General features: G+C 61.5%; 2 protein-coding genes across 2 annotated transcripts in view; both read left to right on the top strand.

Moving 5' to 3' along the window:
• Window positions 1–108: 108 nt before the first annotated feature.
• On the top strand, window positions 109–2,414 carry MNEG_0533 (Dynein heavy chain 7, axonemal; the record flags this gene model as incomplete). Its single annotated transcript, XM_014050982.1, has 8 exons — window positions 109–168; window positions 357–414; window positions 635–761; window positions 954–1,046; window positions 1,315–1,380; window positions 1,624–1,738; window positions 1,968–2,063; window positions 2,301–2,414. 8 exons carry the CDS (start codon window positions 109–111, stop codon window positions 2,412–2,414), a joined length of 729 nt encoding a protein of 242 aa, XP_013906436.1.
• A 204-nt stretch (window positions 2,415–2,618) lies between these two features.
• Window positions 2,619–11,717, top strand: part of MNEG_0532 (Dynein heavy chain 7, axonemal) — a gene marked incomplete at both ends in the record, with an annotated part of 14,303 nt that continues 5,204 nt past the window's right edge. Inside the window, 27 exons of the mRNA XM_014050981.1 lie at window positions 2,619–2,691; window positions 2,903–2,944; window positions 3,120–3,211; window positions 3,398–3,507; window positions 3,707–3,773; window positions 3,935–4,044; window positions 4,239–4,272; window positions 4,486–4,582; window positions 4,871–4,963; window positions 5,181–5,314; window positions 5,527–5,610; window positions 5,821–5,915; window positions 6,272–6,343; window positions 6,647–6,698; window positions 7,038–7,218; window positions 7,615–7,712; window positions 7,969–8,043; window positions 8,400–8,478; window positions 8,693–8,747; window positions 8,979–9,083; window positions 9,300–9,396; window positions 9,645–9,792; window positions 9,950–10,024; window positions 10,229–10,305; window positions 10,678–10,759; window positions 10,957–11,101; window positions 11,331–11,419. Coding sequence (XP_013906435.1) covers window positions 2,619–2,691; window positions 2,903–2,944; window positions 3,120–3,211; window positions 3,398–3,507; window positions 3,707–3,773; window positions 3,935–4,044; window positions 4,239–4,272; window positions 4,486–4,582; window positions 4,871–4,963; window positions 5,181–5,314; window positions 5,527–5,610; window positions 5,821–5,915; window positions 6,272–6,343; window positions 6,647–6,698; window positions 7,038–7,218; window positions 7,615–7,712; window positions 7,969–8,043; window positions 8,400–8,478; window positions 8,693–8,747; window positions 8,979–9,083; window positions 9,300–9,396; window positions 9,645–9,792; window positions 9,950–10,024; window positions 10,229–10,305; window positions 10,678–10,759; window positions 10,957–11,101; window positions 11,331–11,419 — 2,461 coding nt within the window. The remainder of the gene's footprint in view (window positions 2,692–2,902; window positions 2,945–3,119; window positions 3,212–3,397; window positions 3,508–3,706; window positions 3,774–3,934; window positions 4,045–4,238; window positions 4,273–4,485; window positions 4,583–4,870; window positions 4,964–5,180; window positions 5,315–5,526; window positions 5,611–5,820; window positions 5,916–6,271; window positions 6,344–6,646; window positions 6,699–7,037; window positions 7,219–7,614; window positions 7,713–7,968; window positions 8,044–8,399; window positions 8,479–8,692; window positions 8,748–8,978; window positions 9,084–9,299; window positions 9,397–9,644; window positions 9,793–9,949; window positions 10,025–10,228; window positions 10,306–10,677; window positions 10,760–10,956; window positions 11,102–11,330; window positions 11,420–11,717) is intronic.

Raw genomic sequence — 11,717 nt, 5'->3', positions numbered from 1 at the left:
ACGATGTCTGCGAACAATCGAAGGCACCCCGTCCCCGAGGACGACTTTGAGGCGGCGCGGCGCGCCTACGAGTGGCCCCGCCGCGCGGGCGACCTGCTGCGGGACGCCATGGCGCGCGCCACATCGGAGCACAGGTCGTTCGAGGGGGCGCTCAAGGCGCGGCGCAAGGTGGGCGGGGCGGGCTGAAGGGCTGTTGTTGTGCTGGGCAGCGGCGCGGAGCGCGTGCGCCTGGAGGGGATGGGGCGGGGATATGTTTGGAAGGTCTGGGGTTTATGGTCAACTTTGATGCTGGGAGTGCTTATGCAGATAGAGGGCGCTCACCACCCCCCGCTCCCCTTCCTCAAATACACATACAGGCGTTTGCGGAGCTGCTGGAGCAATGCGCCTCAGACTTGGCTGCCGTCGAGGCCAAAGGTGGGCGACACACTGCACAGCAGAGCCAGTGAGCTTCACTGGGCTCCAAAGCCAGGTGTTTCTGGTGACTGGCACCTTGGCGCCTCTGCCCTTTGCCTGCGACATAGCATGGTGGATCCTGGTTAAGCGGACATTTGTGTTGGGAAAGCGGGACGCCAGCCCCTCAGGCCTGCGGATGCGCTCTTCGAGCCGCGCCGCGCCCACCCCCTGCGCGCCGCAGGCGACGTCACCAGGCGCCAGCAGGCTGCGGCCGAGGCGGACGGCCTAGCGGCGCGGCTGGCGGGGGCAGAGAAGGAGGCGGCAGAGATCAATGCTCAGGAGAAGATGTTCGGCTGGCCGTCCACGAGGTGTGCGCGGCTGCAGATACCTGGTTGGAAGACACATATGAACGCTTTTTCGAGGCAATGTCTCCTTGCTGGCCGGTTGGAAGCGCTGTCGAAGACCATCTAGGCTCTGCAATGCAGCCCATGGCGTCCTTTGTTGCAGTGGCGCTCTCCCGCGGCTGCCAAACCCGCTGCCGCTCACCTGCCTATGTGCAGCTACACCCATGTCGCACGCCTGTGCTCCACCCTGGAGCCGTACGTGCAGCTGTGGTCTGCAATCAACGCGTTTTACGACAAGCACGCCACATGGTGAGCCCCGCGCTGTGTTGGGTGCACTCTCGCATTGCACGGTGTGTCAGTGCATGGCGTTTCATTTCTAATGCTCATTGCGGCCGTCGCTACCATGCTGCACATCTCCAGCCAGGCAAATGCACACCTTGTGGGTAAAACCCTCAACCCAGAACCCGAAGCCCTAATTTGCAACCGCTGATGAGAGCGGCCCTGTGTGCGCTGTCGTGTCCTTGTGTGCAGCAAGCACCTTTTGCCAAGACCAATCAATGTTTGTTTCCCCTCTCAGGATGAATGGGCCGTTCTGGAAGATCAACGCAGAAGAGGTTGAGGCCGACACCGCAGACGCCGCCAGGTGCGCTGCAGCAAGGGTGCAGCCAACAGATGAGGATGGTGGTGCTGCGCAGCGGCCCTGTTTTGGGCGCTCGACAAGGAGGCGCAACACTGCTTGGGGGGTGGCTGCGTCTGCTTCGCCACGTGCATGGTGCCGTCGTCATCACCCAGACCATTCCAAGGTACCTGCATCCTGATGCGTTTTTGCATGGCAATGCACTGCTGAACCCTTGGCTCCCGGCCCCCTGGCTCTCCGTCGCCGCAGGCGCCTGTTCAAGCTGACAAAGATGTTTGGCGGCAGCGGCGGCGCGGAGCCCAAGCCGATCCCCCTGGCAACCGCGGAGGAGGCGCGCGCCAGGGTCGCCGCCTTCCAGGCACACGTACGTCTGGGATGCGGATTTGTGGGGGTGAATGCTTGCCTTGATAGCCCCCCCTGCTGTTGATTGACGCCCTGTCTGTGCATGTTTGCAACCAGCAGCACCCCAAACCGAACACCAGTGGTGGTGCTTAGTTCCCACCTGGCTTTTCAACGCACGCGAGGCGGCTCTGTGGCAGCCGCACAACACCCAGGCGGGCGCGTGATGCCATGGTGCCCCGCTCCGCCCGCAGGTGCCGCTGCTGGCGGTGATCTGCAACCCGGGGCTGCGGGAGCGCCACTGGGAGGCAATCGCCGAGGTGGCCGGCTTTGAGATCCGCAAGGACGAGGTGGGTATTATCGGTTTTGCAGCACGCGGATAAGGGCTGGAGGTTGCGGGAGAGCATTCGATTTTGAGCTTTGGGCAGTGAGGCTTCAACACCTTGAGTTGCTTGGAGTCGATCAGGGCCCGGAAGTCAGCGATCGTGCATTTGTTGTAACAAAGTGAGATCTGCTGACCTGCACGCAAGCCAGTGCCGCGTTTCCCGCAAGTTCCTGTGCGCAAAACTCTGTCCCTGCTGCCCCAGGTGACCAACCTGAAGCGGCTGCTGGACAACGGCATCGCCGACCACCTGAATAAGCTCACGGAAATCGGGGACGCCGCCAGCAGGCAAGCCGTCGAGCGCGCTTGCTCCCCATAAAGCGCTCTGCGCGGCGAGCAACTGTCGCGCAAATCGCCTGGACGCTTCAAGCCTCAGGCCACGTCTGACCCTTTGGCCCTTGATTTGGTCAGTACAAAGACTTGAATGCACCCATCAGAGATGGACAAAGGCACGATTCACAACGGCCTGCTCCAACCCTGAACCCTGTGCAGGGAGGCGGGCATCGAGCGTGCCCTGGATAAGATGGCGGCCGACTGGGAGGGCCTCGCCTTTGAGCTGGGGCCCTGGCGCGAGACGGGCACGTTCATCCTCAAGGGTGCGCTGGCCTGACGCGCAGTGAACTTTCCTGCTCGAATGGAATTGCTCCACTGCGCTGGCAGGGCCTGTCACATGTGGGGGCTCATCTTGACTCTGCGGGGTGGGCGGGTGGCTCTTCAGATCCCACATATGAATATACCTTGCCCCCTTGGCGATGGATCCTGGACGCCTCGACCCAACTGCCACGCGGCCCTGCTTTTTGCGTGCAGGGGCGCCAATTGAGGAGGCCCAGATGCTGCTGGACGACCATGGTAACGACCTGAAGCAGGGAACACCACGTGATGCAGAGTGGCGTGGTCCGACAGTCTCTCTGCCGGCACGCGTTTGTTTGACCAGGTTCTAAGGGCAGCTGCGTGCAGGATCATGAACCAGCTGACGCGCCGCCTGCGGCCGCCGCCGCTGCCCTGCACTGTCTCTAATTTGCAGTTGTCAAGGCCCAGGCGATGTCGAGCAGCCCCGCCAGCCGGCCGTTTGTGGAGAGGATCGGGCCCTGGGAGGCCAAGCTGCGGCGGTTCCAGGTTGGGGGCAGACCGTGGCCGCCCACCAGCAACAGCATGTGGGAGCCTGGCACCACCGAATCGTCTGGTTGCCGCAGTGATAAGCCCTCCTGCGATGCCCTCTGTGTGCGTCAACCTCAAACCATCAACATGTGACTTCTGCAAGATAGAAACCCGACCCTGGAACTGCCTTCCCAACTGCCCCAGGACATTCTGGAGGAGTGGCTGCGCTGCCAGGGCAAGTGGTTGTACCTGCAGCCCATCTTTGGGGCCGAGGAGATCATGCGGCACATCCCCCGCGAGGGCGGCGCGTTCAGGTAGGTGTGGGGCGGTGGGCGGTGGCAGAGGGACCTGCGTTCATTGACCAGTGTATCGGCGCCACGTTCAAGAAATACGGCTCATCCGCGCTGGAAATAGTCTGGGTATGTTTTTCCGAAGGGGCGTTGCTGCGATACGATCGGCCGCGCTGCTCATGCTCACACTCTGTGGTTGCCGTGTGGTGTGCTTTGTGCTCAGGACTATGGACGAGGCGTGGCGCGGGATCATGGAGCGCGTCCGGCAGGAGCCCCTCATGCTCAGCGTGGTGCGGCCCTGCCCGCCGCTCAAACCCCTGCCTGGCGGCAGCCTTTGCGGCATGGCAAGGCTGCCTGTTGCTGTTTGATGCGTGCCCAACTGCCTAGCAAGCATGTTCCCGTCCTCAAAACGGCTCAAAACACCCCAAACCTGCTGTGTGGGCCCTCACAGGCGGACTGGCCGGGCCTGCTGGAGGAGCTGCAGTCCTGCAGCGCGCAGCTGGAGGTGGTGGAGCGCGGCCTCAACGACTTCCTGGACACCAAGAAGATGGCCTTCCCCAGGTGTGGCGGCTGCGACGCTGCCTTTGTTGTAAAGCGAGGCAGTGATGCATGTTTTGGTGCGGCTTCTCTGTGTGAGCCTGGCGCAATCGGGTGAGAGGAGGGGTGTTGGTTTGGTTGTCAGAACCGACTGTGCACAAGGGCTGAGGCGTCCCTGATCACCTGACACGGCCTGAAACCTCGTTGCATTAATGCAGGTTCTTCTTCCTGTCCAATGACGAACTGCTCGAGGTGGGGGCCGCGACCGCGGCCCCCAATCCGCGCCGCTGTCCCACGCCAGCAGACTGATCGGACTGAACAGACCTCCTCTTGGCAAACTTCACCCCTGTCATGATTGGCGCCGACGAGCGCCGCGTTCATTTCATCATTCGGCCCTCCTCTGGCCCGCACCAGCCTTCCCCTGAAGATGAGCTTCTGACGACAATCTCTGCCCCTTTTTTCCAGATCCTGGCGGAGGCGCGTGACCCCATAGCAGTGCAGCCGTTTGTGAAGAAGTGCTTCGAGGCCGTCAAGGAGCTCGTGTTCGCACCCCCTACGGGCGGTGAGTGCCGGCGCCGCTGCCTGTACTGCCCGGCCAAGCTCCGTGCCGTACTGCACTGCATCGTACCATGCAGGACTCAGACATCAACTCGCTCAGTGCGCCCGGCGCTTGCTTGCCAGCCGCACTGGAGCTGCCAAGCAGCGCTCTCGCATGGAAGTCTTGGTTGGTGTGCAGCGCACCTGATCGCCGTTGGACGGCATCAGTGTTTCGTGCGAGCTCGCCACGGGCGCTCGCCCGGCCCCTTGATATGCATGACAGCCCCTGCCCTTCCGCCTGCCACACTGCCAGACGTCCCTGGTGCCGGGCCGTTAATCACCGGGTGCGTAAGCGTGGAGGGGGAGAAGATCGACTTCCTTGAAAACGTGGATCCCACTGCAGAAGGTGCGCCCTGACCAGGACGCATCATCAGCCGCGGGCGCTCTTTTCTGCACGGCAGAACCACCAGTATGCGTCCCAACCAGGGCGTTTGACCAGCCATTCCAGGATCATCGGCACCTGTCAAGCAGAGCTAATTGCAAGTGCAACAAAGCGTGCAAATCTCCTGCGCCTTGCGGGCCACGTGCACACTCGATCCAACGCGCCCACACGCACCCCCAAGGCGGCGTCGAGCGCTGGCTGCTGCGCGTGGAGTCGGCCCTGAAGCAGGCGCTCCACCGCCTGACGCGGGACGCCCTGGCCGCTTACGTCACCACGCCGCGTCACCAGTGGATACTGCAGTGGCCGGGGCAGACGGTGCTCGCGGGCTCGCAGGCAAGAACATGAAGACCAACCACCGGTCGCGTGCGATAGAGCTTAGATAAAGAGCCACCGGTTGCCTCGCAGAGCTTGATGCGTGCCCTCCACATCCGCATGGCCAACAGACACCAGCCAGCACGAGCAATTCCGCGATTCTGCTGCATGCCCTGTACTAATGGATTGCTGCGTGTCTGGTTCTATGATGGCAGGTCCACTGGACGAGGCACGTGACCGATGCGATCCAGTCGGCGGGGGCCAAGGGGCTGACTGCCTACGCCGCAAAATGCACCCAGGTACGGGCTCGTTCAGCCGCTGCGCACGCTCCTCACTTCCACTGGAACCCTGCATGTGCATGATTGTGTTGCAAATCATTGCTGCCCCACTCTCTGCCTTTGCCCAGCTTTACTTGCACAATGTATCAGCACCTGCGTGTGCAAGGCTGTTCCTGTTGGCAATCAGCCCTCAACCCTGGTTCCAAACCCTAAACCCTGGCACCCTCGCAGGACCTGAACAAGATTGTGGGGCTGGTGCGAGGCAGCCTCACATCACTGGAGCGTGCCACCTGCGGCGCGCTGGTGGTCATTGATGTGCACGCGCGGTGAGCTCTTCAACAGCAGGGTGCCAAAGTTGTTTACCGGTAGTTGAAGCGAGTCAAGGTAGCTAAAGAGGCTTTCGTGTTGATACAGAATACAGGGCTAGTGGAGTTGTTGAAGATGAGGCATAATTGCAGTTGCCCAAGTACCAGGGTCTGGAGCAACCTGCGCAAAATGGTGTCATAATTGGCAGGTCCTCTGGGGAGTGGGCTGCAGGGACGTGGACTTTTGTTTGCGCACTTGCGGCGGCAGCTGTGTGCCCTGTTCTGGAGTGGCTTGCGCCTGCATTGTGCATCCATGGTGCCAGCTCAAGCTACAGAACACGCTGCCGCACCGCATGCACTCGACTTTGTGTCTGCAGGGATGTGGTGTCGTTCATGGCGGAGGAGGGCGTGGAGGACCTGAGGGACTTCAAGTGGGAGAGCCAGCTGAGGTGGGATGGGGGCGGATGAGGTATTGTCCACCAGTGGGTGGATGACATGCAGGGCTGACGGTCCTGTCAGCTTGATGCCAGCATTAGCGGGACGAGCAGCCTGCAAGGGTGGGATTGAGGGCCGGTGCTGCACGGCAGTGCGCCGAGGCTGGCCTGGCTGGCAAACCTGCTTCACGGCGTCCCGCAGCGCCGCCGCGCCAGCCCCTTGCACGGCGCCTGCCTTTGGATGGGCATATCTCAAACAACCCTCCCAACACACCCGTCCCTCGCGTTTCGCGGCTCCCCCACCATCACTCCCCCCAGGTACTATTGGGAGACCCAGGACGAGCCGCCCTCCGGCGTCAAGGGCCCCGTGGTGAGGCGACGTTGCGTCAGCATCAGCCAGCGGCAGGTCTCTAAGAGCAGGTGTCTTGTCTCATCAGCCCCCCGGGCCTCACACCTCGAATGAGACCTCGGTGAAGTATGCAGCCTGACATTATCAGGCGTGGACCTTTGCATGATGCCCCAGGCCAAAGGTGTGCACATGCACACACACACACACACACACACACACACACACACACACACACACACACACAAATAAACAAACAAGCAAGCAAGCAAACAAACAAACAAACAAACAAACAAACAAACAAACAAACAAACAAACAAACAAACAAACACAACACAACACGTGTGAAACGCATGGGTGCAGGAAACCCTGGTGGTGCGGATGATCAACGCGGAGGCGCTGTACGGCTACGAGTACCTGGGCAACAGCGGCCGCCTCGTCATCACGCCGCTCACGGACAGGCGCGTACACCCAAGCGCCACGAGGCAAACGCTCAGCAGCAGCTCAAGGCTGGGGCGGAGCAAGGCTGCTCGCGCAGTCGCATGTGCGTCAGGGCGGCGCGGCCCTGGCAGCTTTGGGGCCGCTGACAGGCTCGGCTTGTTGCAAGCGCGCCTGCCCGGCAACGTCCGCTTTGAACGACCTTGTCCTCTCTGACCATGATTGTCCCCAGGTGCTACCGCACCTTGATTGGCGCCATCCACATGAACCTCGGAGGAGCGCCCGCCGGGCCCGCCGGTGAGCAGCGCCCAGCGTGCTCGGCTCGTGTGTTCCCCCTCTGCGATCTCTCCGACTCCAGACGCCACGCCGGCACGCCGCGTGCCCAGTTCTCCATCTCGTAGACTCAACCTGATACTGCCTGCTGGTGCCTGCTCAAGTCTGCTCACAGGTATGCCTTGTAGACCTTAGCCCACGCGCTTTTTCCCCTGCCCTTTGAGACTAGGCACCGGCAAGACCGAGACCACCAAGGACCTGTCAAAGGCTCTAGCAATGCAGTGCGTTGTCTTCAATTGCAGCGACGGCCTCGACTACAAAGCCATGGTGAGTAGATCCCCCTCCCTGGCAAACGTGCCTGGTCAGCGCAGTGTGATTTGCCTCGACAGGCAAGCCAGGCAGGATCATCGCATGTAGGTGTGTCAAGGTCGGAAGTTATCGCTCTGTGCTTCACCGGAACAACTGGGCTGGGCTCAAATAATTTGCGTGTTGATGGTGGGGTTCCAATTATGTTAAACCAGCTGCAGCCGTAAAGCTGTCAGCACGACTGAGAAGATATCCCCCGACCCAAAAACCTCCCCAGGGCAAGTTCTTTAAGGGCCTGGCGTGCTGCGGCGCCTGGGCTTGCTTTGACGAGTTCAACCGCATTGACCTTGAGGTGGGTGCCATCAGGAAGTTTTGAATCCTGGTGCACTCGGGCACGCCTTTTGAGGTCTGAGTCCTTCCTGGCTCCTGGATCTGGACATGTAGCTTACGAAAGGATGGCAGCGGCAGCCAAAATCGGATGCGCTCCTGGCCCGTCGATTGCCACATCGCCTTGGGCCATCACCCAGCATGCGCAAGTCTGTCTCACGACAGCCGTTGCACAAGGCAGTTTGCATGCTGCTGTGAGGCTGCTGTTTTCTTTCATCTACATTGTGGGATCCATGTTGCCCTATCGCGCTCCTGCATCTTGCATGCAACCCCCTCCCCTGGCGTGACCCTGTCGCCCGTAATCAACGCCGTCGCCCCCAGGTCCTCAGTGTTGTTGCGCAGCAGGTGCTGACCATAGTGAGGGCCAAGGCCGCCAAGGCCCGCAACTTCATGTTCGATGGTGAGGCCCTGCTTTGTTTGCGGGGAGGCGGGGAAGGGGAAAGCCAGTGCTCGTCATTCAGGGGAGCAGCGCCGACATCTTGAGGCTGGGGTGATGGCAACTTTATGCTGGCTAAATTGCCATGAGCGCACCCAACACAAGGCGGACCTGCCCGCTTTGACCCAAAACAGGGGGTTTTACTGCTGACTTGGCTCTCAACAAATCAATGTCGCAGGCACTGACATCCCCCTGGTGCCGACGTGCAACGTCTTCATCACCATGAACCCGGGGTGGGGAATGTGGCGTGACTGTGGTCACCCGTGCCGCTGCCTCGTCACCGGCCATGCAGCCGACACTCGTTTTTATACTCCCGTCCAGGCGTCGAGCTTGCCTGCATCCGCACCCACGCACGCGTGTCTCCGGCGCGGCCCACGAGCTGCGGGGCCCCGATACGGTCGCGCGGTCGCTGCTAATTCATGCAAGCCCCCCCCCCCCCGGGTCCCTCGTCTGCGCACCCGCAGGTATGCAGGCCGCAGCGAGCTGCCAGACAACCTCAAGGCGCTCTTCCGCGACGTGGCCATGATGGTGCCCGACTACGCCATGATCGCGGAGATCATGCTGTACAGGTTTGACCGCGGTTTGACCAGGAACCGGCTGGCGGTCTTGTTGCTGTCGATTACGGGGTTCCCAGCTTTTTGACCGGCATTGCTGGGCACACGAATGAACTTCGCCACACATTTGCATGATTTCTGCCCGTGTCCACCTTGCACATAGTCTGCATATGGCTGGCGCACGGCTCTTCCTCGGCAACATGCCACCGCAAACTCTGTGACCATCTCCAGCTACGGCTACCTGGACGCCCGCGCCCTGGCGCGCAAGCTTGTCCAGACCTACCGGCTGTGCAGCGAGCAGCTGTCCAGCCAGGACCACTACGACTACGTGAGGCACCAGGGCTGCCTCGGGATGGTTCCTCTTGTTGTTTGCGTTGATGCATGGGGTTACACGGCTGCGTGGAAGCGTGGCCACACGCAAGGTCCCCGTTGCGGAGCCAACTTTGAGCCCAGGCACAAAGTGCACAGGCGCCTGCCTTGCATGCCGCAAGCCCCTCATCTCCCCCCAAACCCTGTATATCTTCCAAACTAAACCAAACCACGCCGCACCTCGCCCAACTGCTTCAAAACCGCCAGGGCATGCGCGCCGTGATGAGCGTGCTGCGCGCGGCCGGCAGCCTCAAGCGCGCCTTCCCCGCCGCGGGGGAGGACGTGCTCATGCTGCGCGCCATCAGGGACGTCAACGTGCCAAAGTTCCTGGACCAGGACGTGCCGCTCTTCAACGGTGCGGCCCACCAGGGTTCCATCACACACGCGCCTCAACGGCGTGCTGCTATTGCTGAAGATGTGCTCGATAGGCAACCTGCAAGACAGCAAGCGCTCCAATGAACTCCCCGCACACGAGCTCGTCCGCGGCGCGCCAAAAACCCCTGCCCCCAAAGGCATTCTGTCGGACCTGTTCCCGGGGGTGGACCCGCCGGATGTGGACTACGTTGCCCTCAGGGCTGCCCTGGCAGGTGACGATTACGCCAAAACCCCCCGTATATTTAGCTTCCCCTGCTGGAATCCAATAAGGATGCCTTTGTAGGCGCGCCGCGGCTCGGCTCGCTGGCGCTGGTGGCGCCGATGGGTGAGGCGGAATGGCGGTCCTGCCAACCACAGACTCGGCTGCTGAACCTCGAGCAACCGCCCTCGCAACGTGCACCCCTGCGCTCGCGCAGACAACTGCGCCCGCGCCGGGCTGCAGCCGCTCGAGCCGTTTTTGGTGAAGGCTGTTCAGCTTTACGAGATGATCCTGGTGGGTCCCATCATCACCCACCTTGCCACTCCTCATGAGTTGCGGCCTGTGGGGAAGGACAAAAGAACAACGGGCCACACATCCCAGTCGCTGCTCGCCATCCTGCCCTGCCTGCACCATCCTGCCCTGCCTGCCTAGCCCATTCCTGAACTTGGACAGTGTGGGCATGGGAGATTCTGGGCCTGCAAAAACAGGTCATCTGCTTTTCTGCACGCAAGCACACACAGCACATTCTTGCCAAAACACACACACACACATACACACACGCACACGCACACGCACAAGCATGTGCATGGTCCTCTCCTGCCCTCCGCTTGCTGAACAACACACCACTCTTTGCACCATCAATAATCGCCGTGCGTGGCGACTCAGGTGCGCCACGGCCTAATGCTGGTGGGCGCGAGCTACGGCATGAAGACCACCGCATACAGGAAGCTGGCCGGGGCGCTCAGCGGTGCGCTTGGCTGCGTGCATTTGCTGTAGTCGAGCCACACCACTGCGGCTCGTGCAGCGGCAAAACGTGTTGAGGGCCTCGCCAGGGTCACTTTTGCTCTCAGGGTACTGCATCCATCGCGGCGAGCATTCAGCGGCACGTGGCTGAACCCAGCCACTAGCCCTTGAAGCCAACAACACACCCCAAAACATTCGCAGACATGGCTGCGCGCGGGCAGGGCGGAGAGGTGCCCGTCAAGCTGCTGGTGCTCAACCCCAAGGCGGTCACCATGGGGCAGCTGTATGGGCAGGAGGATCCGGTGTCACTGGAGTGGACAGACGGGGTGCTGCCGGCGCTGTTCAGGTTGGCTTTGGGAGCCTGCGGCTGCACTGTAAGTGCTGTACCTGAGACGCTGCAGCTGAGGCGATACTGTGTCGAGGCGGTGGCGCCGAGCTGTCCCAGGCTGGTGATCCAGGGTTGGTCGCTCTCTGCATGCGTTGCGACTCGTTTGACCGAAATCCGCCAACCGGTCGCCGCCAAGGCGCCCAGTCTGCATGCACGCTCTCGTCTCCATCTGCGCGCCCGCCCGCAGGGGCGCCACGCGCGACACGTCCCCGGACCGCAAGTGGCTGGTGTTTGACGGCCCCGTGGATGCGCTGTGGATCGAAAACATGAACACGGGTGAGGCTACCTGGGTCGCCTGCGATTGCTGCCCACAAGTTGACTTGGCATGCAGGGCGCCACCTAGCAGCACTCTCCGAGCTGTCATCTGGCTGGCATGGGTGTTGGTGTAGGCGTGGGTATCAAGTGCCTAGTGGCGGAGACTGCTCCTGCTCACTAAAGCACGCATGCAACCCCCTGCCACGTGCTCAGCACATTTCTTCCCACACACTGTGGTACGCAGCACCCCACCCCACCCCGCAACACACGTCAACTCTCTCTCTCTCTCTCTCTCTCTCTCTCTCTCTCTCTCTCTCTC

This window comes from Monoraphidium neglectum (genome assembly GCF_000611645.1).
Source record: "Monoraphidium neglectum strain SAG 48.87 unplaced genomic scaffold scaffold00044, whole genome shotgun sequence".
NCBI classification, from domain to species: domain Eukaryota; kingdom Viridiplantae; phylum Chlorophyta; class Chlorophyceae; order Sphaeropleales; family Selenastraceae; genus Monoraphidium; species Monoraphidium neglectum.
Note: the sequence above shows the minus strand (reverse complement) of the source record. Positions and strands in the feature narration are given on the sequence as shown.